This window comes from Phoenix dactylifera, chromosome 3 (assembly GCF_051530095.1).
Source record: "Phoenix dactylifera cultivar Ajwa chromosome 3, Ajwa_hap1_PhDact_Kaust_v1.1, whole genome shotgun sequence".
Classification (NCBI taxonomy): domain Eukaryota; kingdom Viridiplantae; phylum Streptophyta; class Magnoliopsida; order Arecales; family Arecaceae; genus Phoenix; species Phoenix dactylifera.
Window position 1 is genome coordinate 16482700 of NC_143192.1, and position 25151 is coordinate 16507850.

Consider the following 25151-nt stretch of genomic DNA (forward strand, 5'->3'; position numbering starts at 1 on the left):
ATCATTCAAATGTTGCTAGTTTGACTTTTTGAATTGTTCCCCCTTTCATTTATAATTCATTAAAGATGAAACTCCAAAAATTTGAGATAAAACATGAGTTTCAGATTATGTATCGAGGTGTGAAAGGTGCGTGCCAAATTCTGAAATTCTATGTGCCAAATTCTGAAATTTGATAGAAATTTTTGATTTGATCATTTTCATTGTTACAAATTGCTCCCCCTTAAATGTATATGCTTTCCTATATGATTTTCAATTTGTTTTACAAGTTATTTCTCTTTTCTTACACAATTTCTTTACTTCTCCTCTTATTACTCTTTCTTTACTTCTCCCCTATTACTCTTTCTTTACTTCTCCCCCCTTTTGTTATCATCAAATAGGTGCATGGGAAAAGACACAATAAATAACAAACATTCAAACTTCATTGATCAAAATAGGAACATTTTAGTACATTCATGCCAAAAACAAAAGCAAATACAATGTTCCTTAATCAAAGTTTAAGATACATGATAAACACAAAATACATATGAGAACTAGATACATATCCTAGGCTCTAAACAAGATCGTGAGACTCTCCCAGATCGCTTGGCTACGGCTCTCTTGGGTCCCATTTTTCCAAGATCTTAAGGTAATCTACTGTTTGGAGGAGTTTGGAGGAGTTTGGAGAGTGGGGACAAGGGCAAACAGTGCCCTAATAGTGCTCTCGGGTCCCCCTTTAATAGTGGGGTCCCGACGTTGGGTCGACTCAAGAAATTTCTTGGGTCGACTCAACGTTGGGTCGACCCTATTCTGGGTTGGGTCGATCCAAGTGCAGAATTTTTCTTTTCTCTTCCTTTTTGCTTCTAAAAATTTTCTTTGCTTCCAATCCTTATAAATTCTTTCTGGGACAATGATACATGAGTAAGGAATCTATAGATTATAAGTTTGACTCATGTTTCATAGGTTTTTAGAAATGGGAGGAATGTATCATGAGACTGCTTGCTCCCTTTTATATCTCTTCAATAAAAAGGATCACATATGCCTAATTTCCTCCTTAGCGTGCAGATTCTATCTTCACTCAAGGATTTTGTGAATATGTGAGCTAATTGTTTTTCAGTACATATATGCTCAATACATATGTTTCCATTTTGCACATGATCCCTAATAAAATGATATCTTATTTCTATGTGTTTGGCTTTAGAAATGAGACATTTAAGATGTGAGCCAAAAGATATTTCTAAACGTAGATTCCAAAGTATATTTTTTTTTTCAAATCAAGTGTAGATGGAATCTTTTTCAAGTTATTTCAAGGAGTATCAAGAATAATATTCAAAGAAGGCACGAATAAAAATTCAACACCTTTATATATATATATATATTAAGTATATAGCAAGATGAGAGCAATCTAATTAATTTTCAGAGTATAGTATAAGAGTAAATAAAGATCAAAACTTATATACTCGAAAAACATAAGATTATGTCGAATCCTTAATTCTTAATGACTTCAAAGTTCTTTCATGATATAAAAGTATTGGGGCATAGATACCAAAACATGAATTTATGCAGTGTAGGATACATAAAATTCAAGGCTTTGAAAGTTCTTTTAGAGCTCTCTTAAAAACGTTCTTTTACTCCTTTAAAGATCATAGCATCAAAATCAATTAAAATGAATTGGCTCAGGATTGAAACACTAAAGTGCAAGCCAATAAGAACTCATAAGTAGATTCCAAGATAAATTTTTGAAACTAAGACAGATGGAATCCTTTTCAATTAAATTTTCAGAAATAAATGATTTACCGATGAATACAGATGGAAATCCAACTTTCAAAAGATATTCAATGAAGCACAAAGTTTAATACCACTTTACATTTAGTATTCTTTGTCTCATCTTTAGATGCAAATTTATACGATTAAGTTCTATATGATCTCTCACTCTGAAATTTTCTTTCTCCCCCTTAATTAATTATCCCATTTGAGAGTTTAGAGTTTAAAGATAATTTTCAATAAAGAGATTGAGTATTTAAAGCTCCCCCTCAAAAGATGCATTTTCTTTTAAACTTTCTTTTCTTCTTTAATGATAGAAGCATTTAATAATGCAGGAGTGTATATTCAAAATATTAATTTTTTTGGTCATAGTTTTTCAGCAATGTATGTATGAAGCACGATAAATCTTTTTAATATCAAAATAACATCATATGTTTAGAAACATTTGTTCGCAATCAAGATCATTGAAAAACGCATCATTTAGACTAATTTTAATAAACTTATAAGATAGAAAATGATATGTTTCAGATGCGTATCGGAGCAAACAATCAAGGCATCAAAAGTAATTCTATTTTTCTTAAACCGTAGTTTTCATCTAGAAATTATATTGAGTTATTCCCCAAAATGATGCAATCATTGAAGCATATAATGAAAGTTACAAAAATGCAACGATAGAAGCATTTTTAAATTAAGTTTAAGCTTTTATACAAAATCAGATTCTGAATTTCATAAAAATTTTCAAGGAGGCTTTCAGGATTATAATTTGAGATATGCATCTTCTACATTGTAGCTCATCTTAAATTATTAAGATTGAAAACACATATTTCAAGAACATTAGAGCACATCCAGAATCTTTGTAATTCATATTGAATTTTGGGACAAATTGGAGGATATTATGTACTAATGTTAGGCAAGATAAAAGATAAATCAGAATCAATTCATTTTGCCTAATTTGCAAATTCAAATTATTCTTTTCTTTTATTTTTCAAAATATATTCATTAAAACAAAATGATGTTGTTGTTGGTAATAACATATTTCAATCAAATTTTATAGGCATGAAGCATTACAAGTTATATTTAGGAAAGATCTTTGTTATTTGAATATTGAAAACACATAATTCAAAACATCACGTGACATGCAAAACATAATATGCATTAAGTCATAACATTATGTATTAAAACATTAAGAGCAAGCATGTCAAGGATCAAAATTAATTCTTTTCAAATAAACTCTCCCCATTTATACATAATTCTACACTGATTTTATCCTTTTCAAAAGAATGCTCACACAAGTCTCACAAATATGCTGAATATATTATGCTTGTTTTGCTTTTCCTAAAGATTGGAGTATTTGCCTTTACTTAGATTTTACTTCCCTTGAATAATTGTTCATTTTCTTTTCTTTATCTATCTCTCTTTTTGTTATTCTCAAGTAATTTACATGAAAGAACAGAATAAAGAAATAATCTTGTATATCATATAGATGTATATCATGCAAACAACATTTTCAATATGCTCAAGGATTCATATCTTCTCACAAGTTATTTTAAATCAAAATTTTAAGCATAAACTTGTATATTTCATAGTTATTATATAGGCAAAGAAATATTTTAGTTTGAGCAAACCATGAAACAATTATCATTAGCTTGAGAATGAAGCATGATATCAAGATGATCAGCAATTAAAGGTTTAATCATGCTACCATATAATTTCAGACTATTGATTTTGCTCAACTAACTCACAGGAGAAGAGTTTAGATTACCAGTGCATTTAGCATTCTTCAAGCCAAATACCTTTTAGATTCTTTACACCCTTGGCTGAAGAAAGTCTCTTTTTTTTTTGTTTGCAAGGGAATGTTTATTGTATCTTTCATCGAGGTGTCCTTCAAGTTGAAATTTCTTGCTCATAAATCCTGTATCATTAACAAAATCTTTTTCTTTCTTGAAGGAAAGTCATTAGTTTCTTCAAGATACAAAATATTCATACAATATATTTCTTAACTAGATGACTCAATATAAGATATGACAATAATTGAATATCGAGTCACTTTACTCAAGAGATTGTCTAAATATAAGCAAGCACATGTCACTTGAACTAAAGAGATAGTTTCATTAACCAAGATGGTTCAAGAACAAGCATGTGAGGCAATAGGAAGATTCATCAAGGTCAAATCAATTTCTTGTTTTCAGAATCAATTTAGCTTAGATTCTATTTGCTTAAGATAACTATCAATAAAACGTGCTAGCTAAGTTTTAATCAAATTATCTTAAACAGTTGTTTCTATCAAAATTCAGATTGTTACATAGAATCAAAATGATAAACTATATTCTCAATAAAGGATCTAGTTTTAATAAGAATAGTATGAATTGATATCTCTACAACTAGTATCTTTTCATTGAATATTCTATATGCATTGCTTGAAGAGTAATATCCAAAGAAATATTTGTTTTATCAGATTTGACATTATTTTCATAAGAACATATCAAGCATGACATGTATGACTGAAAAATATAAAAAATATACAATATATCATTTTCTATTTTTCAGAAGATCAAAAGGAGTTTTCTAATAGAAACCATATGTATGACAAGCAATGACGATAGCTTTTAACAGAAATCATTTAAGTAGATGACTATCATACAACATTGTCTTTTTCATTTCTTCAAGGATTCTATCAACTCTATTTTATTTATGGTGTTCTTGGTGTAGAAACAATTGTATTCAATATTATTTTCTGTGCACAACTCAATAAGAAATTGGTTTTCAAAACTATGCCATGATACAATTTTATTTTCATAGTTTGCAAACCTTTTTCATTTGAACCCTTTTTGTGAGTTTGTGCCAATGCAGAAAATATTTTAATTTAAGTGCCAAGAACAAAACCAATATTAGCTTTGAGAAATTTTTCACAATTACAAAATCAGAAAGCTTATCTCCTAGGTTCACAATCCTAGAGATCCAAATAAGTTCTTATGGAGAATTTTCAAAGGCTAAAGGTGAAAATAATATTTTCAGATTTAGAAATGATTCTAGTTTATTTTTCTAGATGACATACATAGCAAACTTTGACCTTGCAAAAATTAATCTAAGTGAACCAATGACAAGGTCTTTTAAGATTAAGTCCATACTAGTATGAGTTGATTTTATACGCTAAAACTAGTCTATTTAATCTTGGTATTCTTAATGTATATATAAAAAAAAATATACCAAGTAGACATTCTTGTGTTTATGATCAATAGAAGATAATGCCGAGGATAAGAACTCTCAATCAAGTATATAGAGAATTCAAAGAGTTATTCTAAGAGTATTGATTAAGTAAATTATCCATCAATAACTGAAGCATAATATAGGAAGATGGAGTGATTTGGATATATTTTCTTTTTATACCAAAAGTATCACTTATATCACAGAAATGATTAATACTAGCTAATGAAAGGATGCAAGGATTACTAATTTCATTATTTCTTCCATTTTGGTCACTCTTCTTAATTATATTTTAAGTTCTATTCTTTAACACGTGTCTAGAGAACCCATTGTCCAGATTCATTGGAATCTTGGGTAGCTAGACACATTTGCTAAAAATGATCATGTTTTTAACTTAGAAACCCAAGCTCTTTTGGGTCCTTGCAGGTTAGCTATAATTGTTCCTTTTGGAACCCATATTCTCTTAATTATCATTTTGTCTATTAGTTTGCAGGTTTTAGAATTACAAGTAATATACTTCTGCATATTCTTGCTAAATTTAAACAACATAAATTTAGCAAAAACAGATAATGAATTTTCAGTTTTCTGTTTCTGTTTATTAGTTTCACCAGATTTGTGAAAAATTGTTTTAGGATGAATAGTGGAGGATTTAAGAATTATATTCTCGAAAGATTTTTGAGTGTACCAAGGTTGATATCCCAATCCAGCTTTGTCATATACAGCTCTTGAATTTTCTATCATTAAATTTAGTTTTTCAGAGCTGAGAGTGAATCTTTCAACAATAGGTTTCAAATTATCAACTTCTTTAGTTAATTTTTCATTATCTTCTGAAAGCAGTTCATTGTTTTTCTTAAGTTTATCATGGCTTTCAGTAAGAAGTTGATTTCTCTGATTTAGTTCTTTATTTTCTTTAATTAAGATTTCAATTTCATTAGTCAGTTTTAGTTTTTCATCTATTAGGATTTGATTTTCATTCTTCAAGTTCTTGTTCCTACAAATAAGTTTCTTATGTTCTAAATACAAATCAGAAAAGACATCATGAAGTTTATCAAATATAAAATCATCTTTAGTTTTAGCATGTACCTCATATATCTCATCTTCATGTGCCATTAAGCATGAATTTGCAATATGATGCTGCTCTTCTTCTACACATGATGTTTCAGATTTGTTAGTGCATTCATATTTAACTTCAAGCATATTCCATATTTCCTTAGCAGTTGTGCAAAAAGATATGCAATTAAGTTCACTATCATCTAATGCACAAAATAGCACATTCATGGCTTTTGCATTTTGCTGATCCATTTTCTTATCATGATTAGTGCTTGTGTGTGGTCCATTGACTATGATACTCCATAAATCATAGTCATGTGCTTGAATGAAAATGCACATGCGTGCTTTCCAATATGTATAGTTTATGCCATTAAAATGTGGAGGTCTATCAATTAATTGTCCCTCTCCTATAGAATATCCCACTTGGGTTGTCATGATCTTTAACTCTTGATTGTGAGATCAATGAGTACTATTGGAGCACCTTGCTCTGATACCACTTGTTGCCCAAGGTGACAAGCCAAGAGGGGGGGGTGAATTGGTTTCTTTTAATTTTAACTATCTTACTTGTGTTAAATGATGAGTTAGTGAACTTAAACAAATCACAATACAAACAACAAAAAGTATAGTGGTTCGGTGCTCTCCTTAGCACCTACGTCCACTCTCCAAGCGACCCCTTGGGAATTCACTATAATCCCGCGGATTACAGTTGGATTGTTTTCCGGGCTCACAATCCAAAAACCTTTACACTTTGGTTTTCCGGGTTCACCAAAAACCTATGTTGGTTTTACGGGCTCACCAACGAACCTATACAATTAGTTTTACGGGTTCACCAACAACCTACGTTGGTTTTACGAGCTTACCAACAACCTATGTTGGTTTTACGGGCTCACCAACGAACCTTTACAATTGGTTTTCCGGGTTCACCAATCAACCTATTATGTTGGTTTTGCGGGCTAACCAACCAACCTTTACAAGTAGTTTAATAAACAAAGGAAGAAGATTTAAACTCCTAGATGAGCAAATATAACAATATAATTTACAAAGAAGAGTTTAGAGAATATTTATCGCTTGATGTGACTTCTCTCTTCTTTGTCAAGGATGCTTCACTCTTCAAGGGTGGATGGAGCTCTTGATGACTCTTTGAATCTGCTCAACCACTTTCTTTTAATTCTTGAATGAAGCACTTGGATGAAGCTTGCCTTGCTAGGGTTCTCTCTTGAATGCACTTGATGTATTTTCCAAAGCTTGCTTCCTCTGATGAATACTCCCTCTTAAATACTTCTCCAACCTCCAAATAGTCCTTTCTGACCGTTGGATTGAAGAAACTAGCCGTTTATAGCCGTTGGGAGTCCAAAAAGCACTTCTGCACAACTAGCCGTCATGCTTCTGCCCGTGCTTGGGTCGACCCAAACTTTTCTTGGGTCGACCCAAACCTTGGGTCAGCTCAAACTTTTTCTTGGGTCGACCCAACCTTCAGAAATACAGAAACTTAGAATTCAGCTTTCCTTCACTTAGGTCGACCCAACCTTTCCTTGGGTCGACTCAAGGTTCAGTTGGGTCGACTCAACTTCTTCTTGGGTCGACCCTAACAGGGTTTCCAGAGAACCTTTTCTGTCTTCTGTTCTGTCTTGCCTTTGGGTCGACCCACACAAGGTTTGGGTCGACTCAACTTCATCTTGGGTCGACCCTCTCAGTAAATCCAGAGAACCATTTTCTGAGTTGTTTGAGGATCTTGATGTTTGGGTCGACTCATGCTTTCCTTGGGTCGACCCAACTCACTGTTCATCTGTGCCATTTTTGCAGAAGTGTGCCAAATGATTTCTTGATGTGCCGGGGTCGACCCAATCATCCTTTGGGTCGACTCAATCCACACTTTGCTGCATCTCAAGGTTAGATTCATTCATATAAACAATGAAATGTATCTATATCAATTTATACAAATATACTGAGAGTAACAGACTTATAAATGAAGTATCGTTTTAACTTATAACATACTCTTGTTAAATGCTTGTTAATCATCAAAATAACATTATCATTCTCATAAACCTTGAGCATGCCATTTACTATTCATGTTTGCTAAAGTAGTCTAAGATGATTCATGCCTAGGAAGATGAGGTGTGCTGCACCCTAGATTAGCATACTTAGGTAGACACTTCATGCTATACTGAAGATGGATTTTCCTAAAACTCTTTAGATTTTTATTTTAAAAGGCTTGTAGCCAAATTGCATGCCTCTCCAAAAGACAAAAATTAAGAACACAGTCCCTGATGCAATGCTATGTGGTGGATTCCAAACCCTAGATCTATCTACCCTGATAAATTTTAATTCGCACTCATAGTTTAATTTAGTTAAATCAAGTTAGCAAATCCTTCTTCTTAATTTATTTTTTTTAAAAGAAAAATAATTTATTCTTCAATCCTTGTGGACCGACACCCGTAATCACTATCCTACAGGATACGTTCTATTACGTGGTTTATTTTTGAAATTGAAAGAACCGATCAATTTTTGGTGCCATTGCCGGAGATTGCTAGCATAGTTATTTTTCCTATCATTAAAAAAAACTTCCAAAAAAAATATATATATCTAAAATAAAATAAAAAAATATTTTCTATTGTTGTTACTTTTCTTATCTCCTTTTTCTCTCCTACTAAATTTTAATTTTTTTTATATTATTTGATCAGGAATCGAGAAAAAAATCTGGGATGATCCAAAAGAGAACTGCTGGAAAAGGAATGCTGTAGAGGTTCGCCTAAAAATTTTTTAAATTGCTGGAAAAATTCCCTTTGGTAACCTCTAAACCTTTCTTGTTTAAATTTATTATTAGATTGAAATTTTGTGGTGATTATTTGATTTTAATTTCAGCAAAAGTGTGAATGCATGCTTGATACACATATACAAATTAATCCACACATAGTAAGGACAATCACCCTAACAAGATAAGAGCCGGATTTCATCACCGGACTCTTTCCCAACTTAGATGAACTCAATCTCACATAGTGTCACATTATTTAAAATTAATTAGACGTTGGCTCCTAGGGACATTCGAGCTTAATAGGACGAAGATCACCGAAAGTTGCACCAATTTCGCTCTGTGGCTTAGTTGATGTCTAGGCAAGCTTTGTCCCTATAAGGGAGACAGTTCATTTGTTCGAGGCAAGTGGGTTTTAAGTAGGACCTTTGCGAATGCATCGTGACCCCTCCACTTACCTGGGAGCTTACCTGGTCAACTCGGTTCATTAGACCGGATTGGAGGCTTAGGTGCCCTCTTCAAACCAGTTAGGAGCTGTCTAGTGATTTTAGGACAAATACAAGGATTGATGTGTTTGTCTTTTATTGCATGCTTGACTGATCAAGTACTAGTGTATGCAAGGGAGTCGTTCTAGAGTACGTGACCTATTACCTTTTGACCCTGAAATAGAACGGACCCTTAGAAATATTCGAGCTGAGATCAGAACATTAGAATCATCCCCACCTCCTGAGATGGCTGAAGAATAACCCAAACTCCTGAGGGAGTACTTTACTCCCACCATTTACACTTCCCCATCTTGCATTCGATTACCTGAAGTAGCAGCAGTACAATATGAAATAAAGTCTAGTGTGATCCAAATGCTCCCATCTTTTTATGGGCTCACCAATGAAGATCCATATAAACACTTAGATGAATTTCTTGAGATTTGCACCACCGTCAAGATTCAGAACTTCACTAATGATGCTCTGAAACTTAGATTATTCCCCTTCTCCCTTAAAGATAGAGCCAAACAATGGCTGAATTCTTTAGAAGCCAACTCGATTCGTTCTTGGGATCAAATGCAACAAGAATTTCTTAAAAAATACTTTCCTATAGGAAGAACGAACCAGTTTAGACGTGCCATTACAAGCTTCTCCCAAACCGAGGGAGAAGAATTTCATGAAACTTGGGAGAGATTTCGGGACCTAATCCGTAAATGCCCTCATCATCAAATACCTAGGTGGCAGCTAGTGCAATGCTTCTATGACGGATTGACTGAACGAAACCGTCAGATGATCGATGCTGCATGTGGCGAAACTTTTATGCTTCAAAATGAGCATGAAGCATGGCAATTATTTGAAAATCTTAATGAAAACTTCCTTCACCATGCTCCCTGTTCTCGTCAAGCACCCCCGAGTTCTCAAAGAAAAGGGACCATTTGTGAAATAAGTCATTCTATGGACCTGTCTAGTAAGGTAGATGTATTGTCCCATAAGATCGACCAACTGATGTGTTGCCCAGATAGACAACCCAAGAGGGGGGGGTGAATTGGGTTTTAAAACAATTTGGATAATTTAAAACGTTATGGATGATTAATTAAAAACTATGCCAAGTTATTTAATTAATTACTATGTGCTGTGAGCAATATGAAATGAGAAGAGGAAGAGACAATCAATCACAAACACAAGTTTTATAGTGGTTCGGAGCTATCCCTTGCTCCTACGTCCACTCCCCAAGTTTCTCTTGGGAATACACTATAACCCCCTTGGATTACAGCCGGTTGTTTTGCAAGCTCACAACCAAACTTGTTGTTTTACGAGCTAACAACGAACTCGGTCGGTTTTCCCAGGCTCACCGACTAGAACCAACCCCGATTGTTTTCCCGGGCTCACAATCAAACCCTTTCACACGTTGGTTTTAAAACTGGCTCACCAACTAACCTTTATCCCCTTGATTCAATCCCCCGATTGAACCAAGTAAATACACGTAGTAGAAAGAAAACAGAAAATAAGCTTCTCAAAAGCAGGTATGAAACAATATATTCAAGGATGAGTTTAGAAGCCCTCAAACGCTTTTAAGCTTAAGTAGAGGAATGGCTTCTTGACTCTGGTCTCCTCTTGGATGAGTGATCGACTTGAATGTAGGAGGAGGAAGCTTTGAATGCTGGGGAGAAGTTGATGGCGCAGTAAATGCTGATCTCCCCTTTTTCTCGTTGAAGAGCACTTGCAAAGCTTGAAGACTTGAATGCTTGGAGTGGAATGTATGTTCTCTATTTTGCTACAGTCTTCTGTGGCTATTTAAGCCAACCCCCACGGAAACTAGCCGTTACTCCACTTTTTCTGGCCGTTCTGCACACTCTGCGCAGCCTGACAATGTGACCGTTGGTGGGTTGGAGTCGACTCGCGCGATCAGGAGTCGACTCGGCTGTAGCGGGAGTCGACTCAAGCTTTTCAGGAGTCGACTCGGCAACTGTTCCAAGTTTGAATTAAAGTTGCCGTCACGACTGGGAGTCGACTCGTCTTGGCCCGGAGTCGACTCGCCAACTTCTGGCGCTGACCTGGCAATTTTGGAGTCGGCTTTTCCTCTGTAGACCGTGGATACAAATTTGAATTTTGCCCTCTCGAGTCGACTCGACTGTCCTGGGAGTCGACTCGAATCTCAGAGCCCGAACTCCCGATTCTCTGTCTTTTGGCTCATCCAGTCTTGGAGTCGACTCGAACTTCCTTGGAGTCGACTCGGCTCTCAGTTTCCGAAAGTTGGTCTTCTGCCTTTTGACGTGAAGCTTGTCTTGGTGTCGACTCGAGCTGTCTGGGAGTCGACTCGAATCTCAGTGGCAGTAACATGGTTTTCTCTGTTGATGGTCGCACAATCTTGGAGTCGACTCGCGTAATGCGGGAGTCGACTCGAATCTCAGAGTCCATAAAACACTCTCTGACTTTTTCTTTGTGCACCGGTGGGAGTCGACTCGCGTTCCACTGGAGTCGACTCGAATCTCAGAGTCCATAAAATACTCTCTGACTCTTTCTTTGTGTACCGCTGGGAGTCGACTCGCGTTCCACTGGAGTCGACTCGAATCTCAGATCTGAAAGACTGCTCTTCTATCCTTCTGTCTGTTTTCAGTCGGAGTCGACTCATACTGATTAGGAGTCGACTCGAGCTCGTGCCAGTGACCTTGATACGCTTGGAGTCGACTCGTGAAACTCGGGAGTCGACTCGAGTCTCAGACATTGGTTCAGCAGACTTCTTAACTTATCCAAAATACTGTAAACCATGTCTAGAAACACTTGAGCAGGATTTTCACTGAAACACTCAATTGAATTCATTAGTAATCACACGATATACTCAAATGCTTTGAGCTCATCAAAATCAAACGGGGTTTTAATCAATCACTCCACAATCTCCCCCTTTTTGATGATGACAAAACTTTGAGTATACGTAAAATGAATTGCTCAATAAATAATGAAATAAAATTCACAAGTGAATTCAAATGTCTGAAAATTTAATTTATCCAAGTTTGAAAGGTGTGAAACATTTAAATTTCGGAGTTAAAGCTCCCCCTTTCATTTGGAATTATATAAGCCTCCATATTATGCAATCAATTGTTTGGCTTATATGTTATCAATGATTTATCTTGATTAAAATTCAGATTCTCCCCCTCAACATATGCATTCAACTAGTTTTAGTTTTCTGAATTTCCTTTTAATGCTTTGAAATTTTTGAACTGAATTTTTTGTTTTTAGAGGGAAAATCTGTCAATTTGTTCTTGAGTACGATTAAGCTAATCTCCGAATATCCCTTGAATAGATTCTGGAGATTACTCCATTAGGAGCCCCAAAAGAGAGATAATGAGCCTCGAGGTACCGAATCCACTTAGAACAAATTTGTGTGTGTTTTTAAGAGTTCTTTTACATATTTTAACCATATTTCTCCCCTTATTACATATTTTATACATATTTCTCCCCCTTTTTGTCATCATATCAAAAAGGAGGTAATCACACACACAATCAATGGCACAAATGGCACAATCAAACATCAAATGGCACAGTCAATTGGCACAGAAATAAAGATAAGATGTCTACTCATTGTATTGATATGAAGGTGAATACATTTGAGCATACTATAAGTAAGGCAAAAACAATACAAAAGAAGATAAAACACAACTCAAAATCATCTATGTCCTCCTCGAGGATGTAGCTCCCCCTCTCGAGGATGTAGCTCCTCCTCTCGAGGATGTAGCTCCTCCTCTCGAGGATGCGTCTCCTCCTCTGGAGGATGTGGCTCCTCCTCCCAATCTGCTCCGCTCCATGAGGAGGGCGACTGCCTCTGTGACATGGCTAAGCTGTGTGATGATAGACGAGGTGGCTCTGCTGTGCATAGTGGAGAGCTCAGTCACCGACGTCTGAAGCCCAGTCACTGAGGTCTGAAGTGCGTCCAGCTTGCCGACAATCACATTCGACAAGCGCTCGGCCCCCTCGGTAGTGGTGTGCATGTCACGGCCTATCTCCTCTCGAAACTGTCGAGTGGTGCTCTTGATCTCCCTCATGTTGCGGAACTGGGCCTGCATCAAATCCCTGATATTATATATCTCTTCCCGCACTTTAGCCGTCATGTCTGTCACGGCTGTCAAGGATGGCACCAATGCGGAGGATGGAGTGGGTGCAGGAGTGGGTGCAGGAGTGGCAGCTGGCACGGAACCTCGGAGCTCCCGGAGCAGCTCGTCCCTCAAATCTCGGACGATCTCCTGCCGCAGCTCTCGGAGCTGCTCTGGATCAATACGGACCTCCATAGATGGTGGAGCTGAGGAGGAAGGTCCGGCAGAGGTGGTAGGAGCAGGAGGAGTGGATGGAAGGTCTGGATGATGTGGAGAGTCTGGGTAATCAGAGTCTGGCTCAGGACTGGGTGATGGTCTGGTGGTCTGAGCAGTGAGAGTGGACTTCCTAACCCAGATCCCGTCTTTCTTCCGAAATTCCATCCTGTGCATGGTCCCCGTACCCAAGCGATCAGTCCATCGCAAGGCACGAGAGGGTTCCCTCTCAGGAATGGAAATTTCGTACTGCCTAAACAGGAGAGTGAATATCATCCCGTATGGGAGGGAGAGCCTAGGTCTATCTAAAGGCTCACACATATACCTATAAATCAGCTTGGGGAAGTTGACCGGGGTGTCCTGAAGAATGTAAGACATAATAGCTAGGTCCCTCTCATTCACAAAATCAAATCTTCCTGTCTTAGGGAAGATGGACCTGGATAGAATGCTCAAGAGGATTCTCACTTCAATAGGAAGTGAGCTAGCAGATACCTCATCTAGGGGGGACTGAGGTGGCTGCCCTAAGACGATCGTAAGGGCCTCAAATCTATCCTCAGGATGTGCAGGAGCTACCCCTACCAGTGGGAGGTGGAGGATATGGGCAACGAGATCCTCCGTGACACGTAATGGGACACCTAATACCGTGCCCTCAATACCTCCATCTCCCCGATGGACGGTACTATAGAACTCTTGAACTAGGCCAGGATAGGTGGGAAGGTCCAAGGTGAGGAAGTACTCTAGACCCTGGGCTCTAAGCCTATCGCCTATGGTGAACCCTTCCCGGGAGAGGAAGTCAAAATCGACATACCTCCCGGTGGAGACGGCCTTCCCGGCCAATGGCCTAACATGAACCTCCCTAGGCGGGGAACGATCCGGAGGTGGTTGCCTCGCGGGATCATGCCGCGCCTTGGAGCGCCGCTCGGGAACGGCCGCGGGACGGGACCTCTTCCTAACGACGGCCTTACGAGGCATCTTGACCTAAACGGGAATAAAAATACCTTGAGGACGATGAAGGACGGACAGAGGAAGCTCGGGACGGACCGGAAATGACCTAGGAACGGATGGAAACTCAATGTCCGGCGAAGAATCGACGGGAAAAAGGCTTGGAGACGATCGGGGATGACCTAGGAGTCGGCTCTAGGGCTTTGTGAACAGTGGCGGCTTGAGGAAAAGTGTTTGCGAAACGACAAACCTAGGGTTAAAAAGTCGGATCCCGACTGCGAGTCGACTCCCCTGAGTCGCGAGTCGACTCGACCTCGAGTCGACTCCAGAATATGCGCGAGTCGACTCCCCTTTTGCTGCCAGCTTTGCGAGTCGACTCCCGCAAATGCGCGAGTCGACTCCCCCTTAGGAGCCGGCTCTGAAACTTACTCGAGTCGTCTCTAACCTTGGCACGCACTTAAAACTCTTGCTATAATCGCGCCAAATGAGGGAAAATCACCTAATTAAGGACTGATATGATGATCATTGAATAGAAACTCTCTTTTAACCTCATTCTCATCATCAAAATCAATTAATCTAGTGGTAACTCCCACTAGGATGGATCAATCACTCCTAATCCCCTTCTAAGCACACTAAATCTCTCTTCACTTAGGGGTTTTGTGAAAATATCTGCTAATTGATTATCAGTACACACAAAGTGGAGTGACACATCACCATTCAATACATGATCTCTTATGAAGTGATGTCTTATCTCAATGTGTTTAGTTCTTGAGTGTTGAATTGGATTTTTAGTTAGATTTATGGCACTTGTGTTATCACAATTAATGGGGATTTCATCCTGTTTAATGCCATAATCTTCTAATTGTTGTTTAATCCATAAGATTTGAGCACAACAACTCCCGGCTGCAACATATTCAGCTTCTGCAGTGGATAATGCAACCGAGTTTTGTTTCTTGCTAAACCATGAGATTAGGTTTTCTCCTAGAAATTGACAAGACCCGCTGGTACTTTTTCTATCAAGTTTACATCCAGCGAAGTCTGAATCTGTGTACCCTATTAAGTTTAGGCTAGATTCTTTAGAGTACCACAGTCCTATGTTCTTAGTTCCTATTAAGTATTTAAAGATTCTTTTAACTGCAGCTAGGTGTGATTCTTTAGGATTAGCCTGATATCTAGCACACATGCACACACTAAACATAATATCAGGTCTACTTGCAGTAAGATACAGTAAAGAACCTATCATACCTCTATAAAGTTTTTGATCGACGGATTTACCTGATTCATCTTGGTCTAACTTACATGATGAGCTCATGGGGGTGCTGATTGATTTGTTTCCCTCCATATCAAACTTCTTGAGCATCTCCTTGATATATTTTACTTGATTGATGAAGATGCCTTCTTCAGATTGTTTGATTTGAAGCCCGAGGAAGTAGTTCAGTTCTCCCATCATGCTCATTTCAAACTCACTCTGCATCAAATCAGCAAATTCTTCGCAGAGGCGATTGTTAGTGGCACCGAAAATGATATCATCAACATAAATCTGTACTAACAACATATCCTTATTTTGTCTTTTCAGAAATAATGTTGTGTCTACATTTCCCCTAGAGAATTCATGTTCTAATAGGAATTTACTAAGTCTCTCATACCATGCTCTAGGTGCTTGTTTTAACCCATAAAGTGCTTTGTTTAGTTTATACACATGATTAGGGTATTGATGATTTTCGAAACCAGGAGGTTGTTCTACATACACCTCCTCATTAATATACCCATTTAAAAATGCACTCTTTACATCCATTTGAAATAGTTTGAAATCTTTAGAGCATGCATATGCTAATAATAGTCTAATAGCCTCAAGTCTAGCTACGGGAGCAAAGGTTTCATCAAAGTCTATACCTTCTTCTTGATTATAACCCTTTGCTACTAGTCTAGCCTTATTCCGTATAACAATTCCATTTTCATCTAGCTTATTTTTATATATCCATTTTGTACCAATAATTGGATATTCAGAAGGTCTCTCTACTAGATCCCACACTTTGTTTCTAGTAAATTGGTTTAGTTCTTCTTGCATTGCATTTATCCAATTTACATCATTTTCGGCTTCTTCTATATGTTTGGGCTCAAAGTGTGAAACAAAGGCTAGATGATTATTCATATTCCTAAGGGATGCTCTAGTCCTAACCGGTTGTGATGGATCATCTAGAATTAGTTCCTTAGGATGCCCGTGAGCATACCTCCAAGCTTTAGTTAGCCCATGATCCACTATAGGCTCTTGGTTTGATGACTCTCCTTCAATCAACTTTTGATTATCATCTCGTAATCCCATCTCATCTATCTTTTCTTCAAGTATTTCAATATCATCATCAAAATTAACCTTCTTACTAGATGAGATGTCACTAGAGTCATCAAAAACAACATGTATGGATTCTTCTATAACTAGAGTTCTTTTATTAAAGATTCTATAGGCTTTACTAGTTGTAGAATAACCTAGGAATATTCCTTCATCAGATTTAGGGTCAAATTTCCCTAGATTATCTTTCCCATTATTATGTACAAAACACCTACATCCAAAAACATGAAAATAGTTAACCTTTGGTTTTCTGTTTTTCCACAGTTCATATGGTGTTTTCTTTATGATGGGTCTTAATAGAACTCTATTTAATATATGGCAAGAAGTATTAATGGCTTCTCCCCAAAAATACTTAGGGAGGTTACTTTCACATAACATCGTTCTAGCCATTTCCTCTAGTGTTCTATTTTTCCTTTCAACAACTCCATTTTGCTGTGGTGTCCTAGGTGCTGAGAAATTATGGGTTATCCCCTTTTTGCTACAAAATTCATCAAATAATTGATTTTCGAATTCGGTACCATGGTCACTTCTAATAGCTATAACTGAGGATTCTCTAGCATTTGTTACTTCCTTGTGGAACTTCTTAAACATAGAAAATGCTTGATCCTTATGCGCTAGAAACATGACCCATGTGTACCTAGAGTAATCATCTACTATAACTAGACCATATTTATTTCCACCTAGGCTTGTTGTTCTAGTAGGACCAAATAAGTCCATATGTAATAATTCTAGAGGCCTAGAGGTAGAGACACATTTTATGGATTTAAAAGAATTCCTAGATTGTTTGCCAAATTGACATGCTTCACAGATTTTGTTCTTTTCAAATTTTAATTTTGGCAAACCTATCACGGAGTCTCTTTTAACTAGTTTAGTTATTGTGTCCATGCTTGCATGACCTAACTTACGGTGCCATAACCAACTAGCATCATTTTCTTTGGTTTCATTTACAACTAGACATTGGTTATGTTTTGCAAGATCTTCTAGGTCTACAACATATACATTTCCACGTCTAATCCCTTTAAAGACCAAACTATTATCATTAGGATTTGTTACAATACATAGTGATGGTTTAAACATAACATCATATCCTTTATCACATAATTGACTAATGCTTAACAAGTTATGTTTAAGACCATCAACATATCTAACATTATCTATAAAAGTAGAAGGGGTGATTTGAACTTTACCAATGCCAATGATGTGACCTTGGTTGTTGTCTCCAAACGTCACAACACCTCCCTTCTTAGCTTCAAGGGTGAAAAATTGGTCTTTATCACCCGTCATGTGCCTTGAGCAGCCACTATCCAAATACCAGCAATTTTTGTTGACCTTGGCTGCAAGACACTCCTCGTCTTCGTTGGCCATGAAGCAGAAATTGGCCTTTTCTTCTTGTTCCTCGTCAGAAGAGGAGGATGATGAGTCGGAGTCGGATAGTGTAGTGACAAGAGCTTTCTTCTTCTTGTACTTACTCCCCTTCTTCAGTAAGGGGCATTCAGCTCTTATGTGACCCGGCTTCTTGCACTCGTAACATCCAATCCCCTCGTTTTCTCTTTCCTTACCTTTGTCCTTCCGGTAGAAATTTGAGGGCCCTCTCCTTTGATGATAGGACTTCTTGTGGTTGATGAATTTCTTGAATTTGCGCACAAGAAGAGCCTCACCACCATCTTCCTCATCTTCTTCTTCTTCACTGCTGCTGCTGCAAGATAAGTCCTTGTTAGAAGAAGTAGATTTTAAAGCTATTACCTTTTTCTTATGGGAAGACTCTTCCTCGTGTTGTTTCATGGTGAGTTCGTGAGTCATCAGGGATCCAAGGAGCTCCTCAAGTGGAAGCTTGTTCAAGTCTTTAGCTTCTTGGATCGCTGTCACTTTAGCTTCCCACAACCTCGGTAGACATCGAAGGATTTTCCTGACAAGCTCACTGTTAGTATAGTTCTTGCCAAGGCTTTTTAGGCCATTGACAATATCAGTAAACCTAGTGAACATGGATGTGATAGTTTCATTTGAATCCATTTTAAATAGTTCATATTTATGAACCAAGATGTTTATTTTGGATTCCTTGACTTGATTCGTGCCCTCATGGGTCACTTCAAGTCTGTCCCAAATTTCTTTTGCTGAATTACAAGTTGAAATCCTATTGAATTCATTACGGTCTAAGGCACAATAGAAGACATTCATTGCTTTAGAGTTTAATTGTGCCTTCCTCATGTCATGTTCATCCCAATCCGTTTCTAGTTTGGGTACCTTGACACCATCTATATATATGGATGGGATGTATGGGCCATTTACAACAATGGTCCACATCTCATAGTCTTGGGCTTGGATGAATATTTTCATCCTAGCCTTCCAGTATGAGTAGTCGGATCCATTGAAGAAAGGGGGTCTTTGGGTGGACTGACCCTCAATGTGAGAAGATCCAAATGGGGTTGTCATTTTGATCTTTTAACTCTTGAGTGGAAGAGTTTTTGGCTCTGATACCACCTGTTGCCCAGATAGACAACCCAAGAGGGGGGGGTGAATTGGGTTTTAAAACAATTTGGATAATTTAAAACGTTATGGATGATTAATTAAAAACTATGCCAAGTTATTTAATTAATTACTATGTGCTGTGAGCAATATGAAATGAGAAGAGGAAGAGACAATCAATCACAAACACAAGTTTTATAGTGGTTCGGAGCTATCCCTTGCTCCTACGTCCACTCCCCAAGTTTCTCTTGGGAATACACTATAACCCCCTTGGATTACAGCCGGTTGTTTTGCAAGCTCACAACCAAACTTGTTGTTTTACGAGCTAACAACGAACTCGGTCGGTTTTCCCAGGCTCACCGACTAGAACCAACCCCGATTGTTTTCCCGGGCTCACAATCAAACCCTTTCACACGTTGGTTTTAAAACTGGCTCACCAACTAACCTTTATCCCCTTGATTCAATCCCCCGATTGAACCAAGTAAATACACGTAGTAGAAAGAAAACAGAAAATAAGCTTCTCAAAAGCAGGTATGAAACAATATATTCAAGGATGAGTTTAGAAGCCCTCAAACGCTTTTAAGCTTAAGTAGAGGAATGGCTTCTTGACTCTGGTCTCCTCTTGGATGAGTGATCGACTTGAATGTAGGAGGAGGAAGCTTTGAATGCTGGGGAGAAGTTGATGGCGCAGTAAATGCTGATCTCCCCTTTTTCTCGTTGAAGAGCACTTGCAAAGCTTGAAGACTTGAATGCTTGGAGTGGAATGTATGTTCTCTATTTTGCTACAGTCTTCTGTGGCTATTTAAGCCAACCCCCACGGAAACTAGCCGTTACTCCACTTTTTCTGGCCGTTCTGCACACTCTGCGCAGCCTGACAATGTGACCGTTGGTGGGTTGGAGTCGACTCGCGCGATCAGGAGTCGACTCGGCTGTAGCGGGAGTCGACTCAAGCTTTTCAGGAGTCGACTCGGCAACTGTTCCAAGTTTGAATTAAAGTTGCCGTCACGACTGGGAGTCGACTCGTCTTGGCCCGGAGTCGACTCGCCAACTTCTGGCGCTGACCTGGCAATTTTGGAGTCGGCTTTTCCTCTGTAGACCGTGGATACAAATTTGAATTTTGCCCTCTCGAGTCGACTCGACTGTCCTGGGAGTCGACTCGAATCTCAGAGCCCGAACTCCCGATTCTCTGTCTTTTGGCTCATCCAGTCTTGGAGTCGACTCGAACTTCCTTGGAGTCGACTCGGCTCTCAGTTTCCGAAAGTTGGTCTTCTGCCTTTTGACGTGAAGCTTGTCTTGGTGTCGACTCGAGCTGTCTGGGAGTCGACTCGAATCTCAGTGGCAGTAACATGGTTTTCTCTGTTGATGGTCGCACAATCTTGGAGTCGACTCGCGTAATGCGGGAGTCGACTCGAATCTCAGAGTCCATAAAACACTCTCTGACTTTTTCTTTGTGCACCGGTGGGAGTCGACTCGCGTTCCACTGGAGTCGACTCGAATCTCAGAGTCCATAAAATACTCTCTGACTCTTTCTTTGTGTACCGCTGGGAGTCGACTCGCGTTCCACTGGAGTCGACTCGAATCTCAGATCTGAAAGACTGCTCTTCTATCCTTCTGTCTGTTTTCAGTCGGAGTCGACTCATACTGATTAGGAGTCGACTCGAGCTCGTGCCAGTGACCTTGATACGCTTGGAGTCGACTCGTGAAACTCGGGAGTCGACTCGAGTCTCAGACATTGGTTCAGCAGACTTCTTAACTTATCCAAAATACTGTAAACCATGTCTAGAAACACTTGAGCAGGATTTTCACTGAAACACTCAATTGAATTCATTAGTAATCACACGATATACTCAAATGCTTTGAGCTCATCAAAATCAAACGGGGTTTTAATCAATCACTCCACATGATGATAGGAGGACATGTCGTTAGCTCTTCCCAAGCACAAGTGTGTGCTATCTGTTCTAGCCCATTGCATCCTATTCATAAGTGCCCCTCAGCACCCCAATTCCCCGAACTCGTGCAAGAACAGATTAATGCTGCCCAAACACAGCCCACACCAGGTAATGACCCATTTTCCAATACATATAATCCGGAATGGCGGAATCATCCAAATTTTTCTTGGAGGCCGCAAGCTTCGAATACTACCCAACCCTACTCTCAAAATTTTCAAAACCCGCGGAATTTTCATCTCTACCGTCCCTCAACTCAATTTCAACACCCTCCTCCTCCAACCCAAAGAAATACAGCCTTTGAGGAGAAAGTGTTGACTGCCCTTCAAGGTTTGGAGGCAAATACACAACTATTGTACTCTCACACGCAATCAATTGCTAAGCTAGAATCCCAAATGGGTCAACTAGCCAATACATTAAACAAGCGAGAGGAAGGTAAGCTTCCAAGTCAACCAATGAGTAATCCTAGGGGACAATACGTGGCTCAAGAAACTCGACTAAATCATGAGCAAGCCAATGCTTTGACTACCCTAAGGAGTGGACGTATAATAGATAATAAGATTGGGGAGGGTAACAATAAGGAAGGTAAAGAAGAGGAGAGGAATGTATCACATGAAAACTCAAAACCTTCTTCAGCTAGTCCACCATCTGCCACAACCCACATTCCAAAGGCTCCATTCCCTGAAGCACTTAATGCACCCTCTCCCTTTGGCAAGAAGGGAACTTCATTAGAAGAGATGATGGAGGTCTTCAAACAAGTTAAAATCAAGCTCCCACTCCTTGATGCCATCAAACAAGTTTCCTCCTATGCCAAATTTCTCAAAGACCTTTGCACCCAAAAGCGGAAATCTAGGATACATGTGCCTAAAAAGGTCCTCCTAACTGAGTAGGTAAGTTCCATTCTCCAACACAACACCCCTCCAAAATTCAAAGATCTTGGTGCTCCCACTATTTCTTGTGTCATAGGAAATAACTCCATCGACCGAGCACTTTTAGACCTAGGGGCAAGTGTGAATCTTCTACCCTATTCAGGTGAATTAAAACCTACCTCGATGTCCTTACAATTGGCTGATCGATCTGTGAAGATACCACGGGGGATGATTGAAGATGTTCTTGTCAAAGTAGACAAATTCTATTTTTCAGTAGATTTTATCGTCCTTGATATGGAACATGTGCCCAACCTAAAAAAACAAATCCTTGTGATTCTTGGTCGTCCCTTTTTAGCGACAGCCAATACATGTATCAACTGTAGAACTAGAGCAATGGATATATCATTTGGGAACATGAAAATTAAGTTGAATGTGTTTCATGCCGCTGACCAACATGTGAGGGAAGATGAGTGTTGCTTAATTGACGAAATGGATGATCTTGTAGAGAAAGCCCTTCCCTATATCTTAGCAGATGACCCCCTAGAGGCATGCTTGGCCCATTTTGACATTGACAACTTTGATATGGACAAGGCCATAGAAGAAGTCAATATCTTACTCGACAATCAATCTCCCAAGAGTTCCCTTCCTTGGAAGATCCGACCTGAACCTCTTCCCCCCATTGCTAGCATACCACTTTGTTCTTCCATTGATTCTCCACCTAAACTTGAGTTGAAGCCACTTCCGATAACTCTTAAGTATGCCTTTCTAGGACTAGAAGATACCCTCCATGTAATCATCGCGGCCAACTTATCTACTGAACAGGAGGGTAAACTTTTAAGGGTACTAGAAGAGAATAAACATGCCATAGGATGGTCTATAGCCGATTTGAAAGGGGTTGACCTCTCTGTTTGCATGCATCGAATTCATCTCGAAGATGATGCAAAGCCCACCCAAGAAATGCAAAGAAGACTCAATCCTATTATGAAGGAGGTAGTCAAGAAAGAAGTGGTGAAGTTATTAGATGCCGGAATCATTTATCCAATTTCTGATAGTAAGTGGGTGAGTCCGACACAAGTGGTACCCAAAAAATCAGGTATCATTGTGGTTGAAAATACGGAAGGAGAATTGATACAAACACGCACAACTACGGGTTGGCGCGTGTGCATTGATTACAGGAAACTTAATTCAATGACTAGGAAGGACCATTTTCCTCTACCTTTCATAGATCAAATTTTGGAACGGTTGGCTGGTCAAGATTTCTACTGCTTCTTAGATGGTTATTCTGGATATAATCAAGTACCTGTTTACCCGGACGATCAAGACAAAACCACTTTTACTTGCCCATTTGAGATATTTGCATATAGGAGGATGCCTTTTGGACTATGCAATATACCCGCAACTTTTCAACGATGCATGATAGCCATTTTTTCAGATATGGTGGAAAAATTTCTAGAAGTGTTTATTGATGATTTCTCAGTTTTTGGCCTATCTTTTGACGATTGTTTGGACAATTTGACCTTAATTTTGAAAAGATGTAAGGAGACCAACCTAGTATTAAGTTAGGAAAAGAGCCATTTCATGGTTCAAGAAGGCATAGTTTTAGGACACGTCATGTCCAAGAGGGGCATTGAAGTAGATAAAGCCAAAGTCGATCTTATTTTCAATCTCCCTCCACCCAAAACTGTGAAACAAATCCGATCATTCCTTGGCCATGCTGGTTTCTACCGTCGCTTCATTCAGGATTTCAGCAAGATTTCCAAACCCTTGTGCAATCTTCTTGCTAAGGACACTCCCTTTGTCTTTGATAAAGCATGCGAGGAGGCATTTAAAAATTTTCGCTTGAAATTAACCACTGCACCTATCATACGGCCCCCTAATTGGACCCTTCCATTTGAACTGATGTGTGACGCATCCGACTATGCCATTGGGGCAGTTTTAGGGCAACGGCTAGATAAGGTACCTCATGTCATCTACTACGCTAGTAAAGCACTCTCAGATGCACAATTGAACTACACCACCACTGAGAAAGAATTGCTAGCTGTAATATTCGCGCTAGACAAGTTTCGATCTTACCTATTAGGATCCAAGGTTACTGTATTCACTGATCATGCTGCCCTTCAACACCTTCTTGCAAAGAAGGACACCAAACCCCGTCTAATTCGATGGATTCTTTTACTACAAGAATTTGATCTAGAAATTCATGACAAGAAAGAAACTGTAAGTGTCGTAGCAGACCACTTATCTAGGATGCTTCTTGAGCCCTCTAAGAATACCTCACCCTTACATGATGCTTTCCCAGATGAACAATTATTTGGGGTACAAGGAATGAAAACGCCATGGTTTGCAAACATAGTAAATTACCTTACCATAGGATGAATTCCTGATGATTAGTCAACTCAAGACAAGAACCGATTCTTTTCACAAGTAAAGTTCTATTATTGGGATGATCCCGATCTATTCAAGTATTGTCCCGATCAAGTAATCCGTCGATGTGTCCCCGAATGCGAATTTCAAAGTATTCTTTCATTCTGCCATTCACAAGCTTGTGGGGGACATTTTGGGGGTAGAAAAACTACAGCAAAAGTTTTACAGAGTGGATTTTATTGGCCCATACTTTTCAAAGATGCCCATAACTTTTGCCAAACTTGTGAACGGTGCCAACGGATGGGTACCATCTTCCGTAGAGATATGATGCCTCTCAATCCTATTTTAATTGTAGAAATCTTTGATGTATGGGGTATTGACTTTATCGGCCCTTTTCCACCATCTTTTGGTTTCGAATACATTCTAGTAGGGGTTGATTATGTCTCAAAATGGGTAGAAGCGGTCGCCACTAAAACTAATGACCACAAAGTTGTGGTTAAATTTTACATGAAAATATCTTTTGTCGTTTTGGCACACCCAGAGCCATCATCAGTGATGGGGGATCTCATTTTTGCAACCGGTCATTCGAGGCTTTGGTTCGTAAATATAACATCACCCACAAAGTTGTGACCCCATACCATCCCCAAACGAGTGGACAAATCGAGGTGTCCAATAGAAAGTTAAAACACATCTT

At 38.7% G+C, this 25151-nt stretch overlaps 1 protein-coding gene and 1 non-coding gene across 2 annotated transcripts in view; one reads left to right on the forward strand and one right to left on the reverse strand.

The window, feature by feature from the left end:
* LOC149767935 (uncharacterized) overlaps positions 1–8766 on the forward strand; it is a 69008-nt gene extending 60242 nt beyond the window's left edge. The window contains exon 2 of the mRNA XM_089929495.1: positions 8676–8766. Within this exon, the coding sequence (XP_089785621.1) occupies positions 8676–8735 (60 nt within the window). The 3' untranslated portion in view covers positions 8736–8766. The remainder of the gene's footprint in view (positions 1–8675) is intronic.
* Positions 8767–9850: 1084 nt separating this feature from the next.
* LOC149767936 (small nucleolar RNA R71) lies at positions 9851–9956 on the reverse strand. The gene has a single exon (XR_016400086.1). It is a non-coding gene; the product is annotated as a small nucleolar RNA R71 (small nucleolar RNA).
* Positions 9957–25151: the final 15195 nt, after the last annotated feature.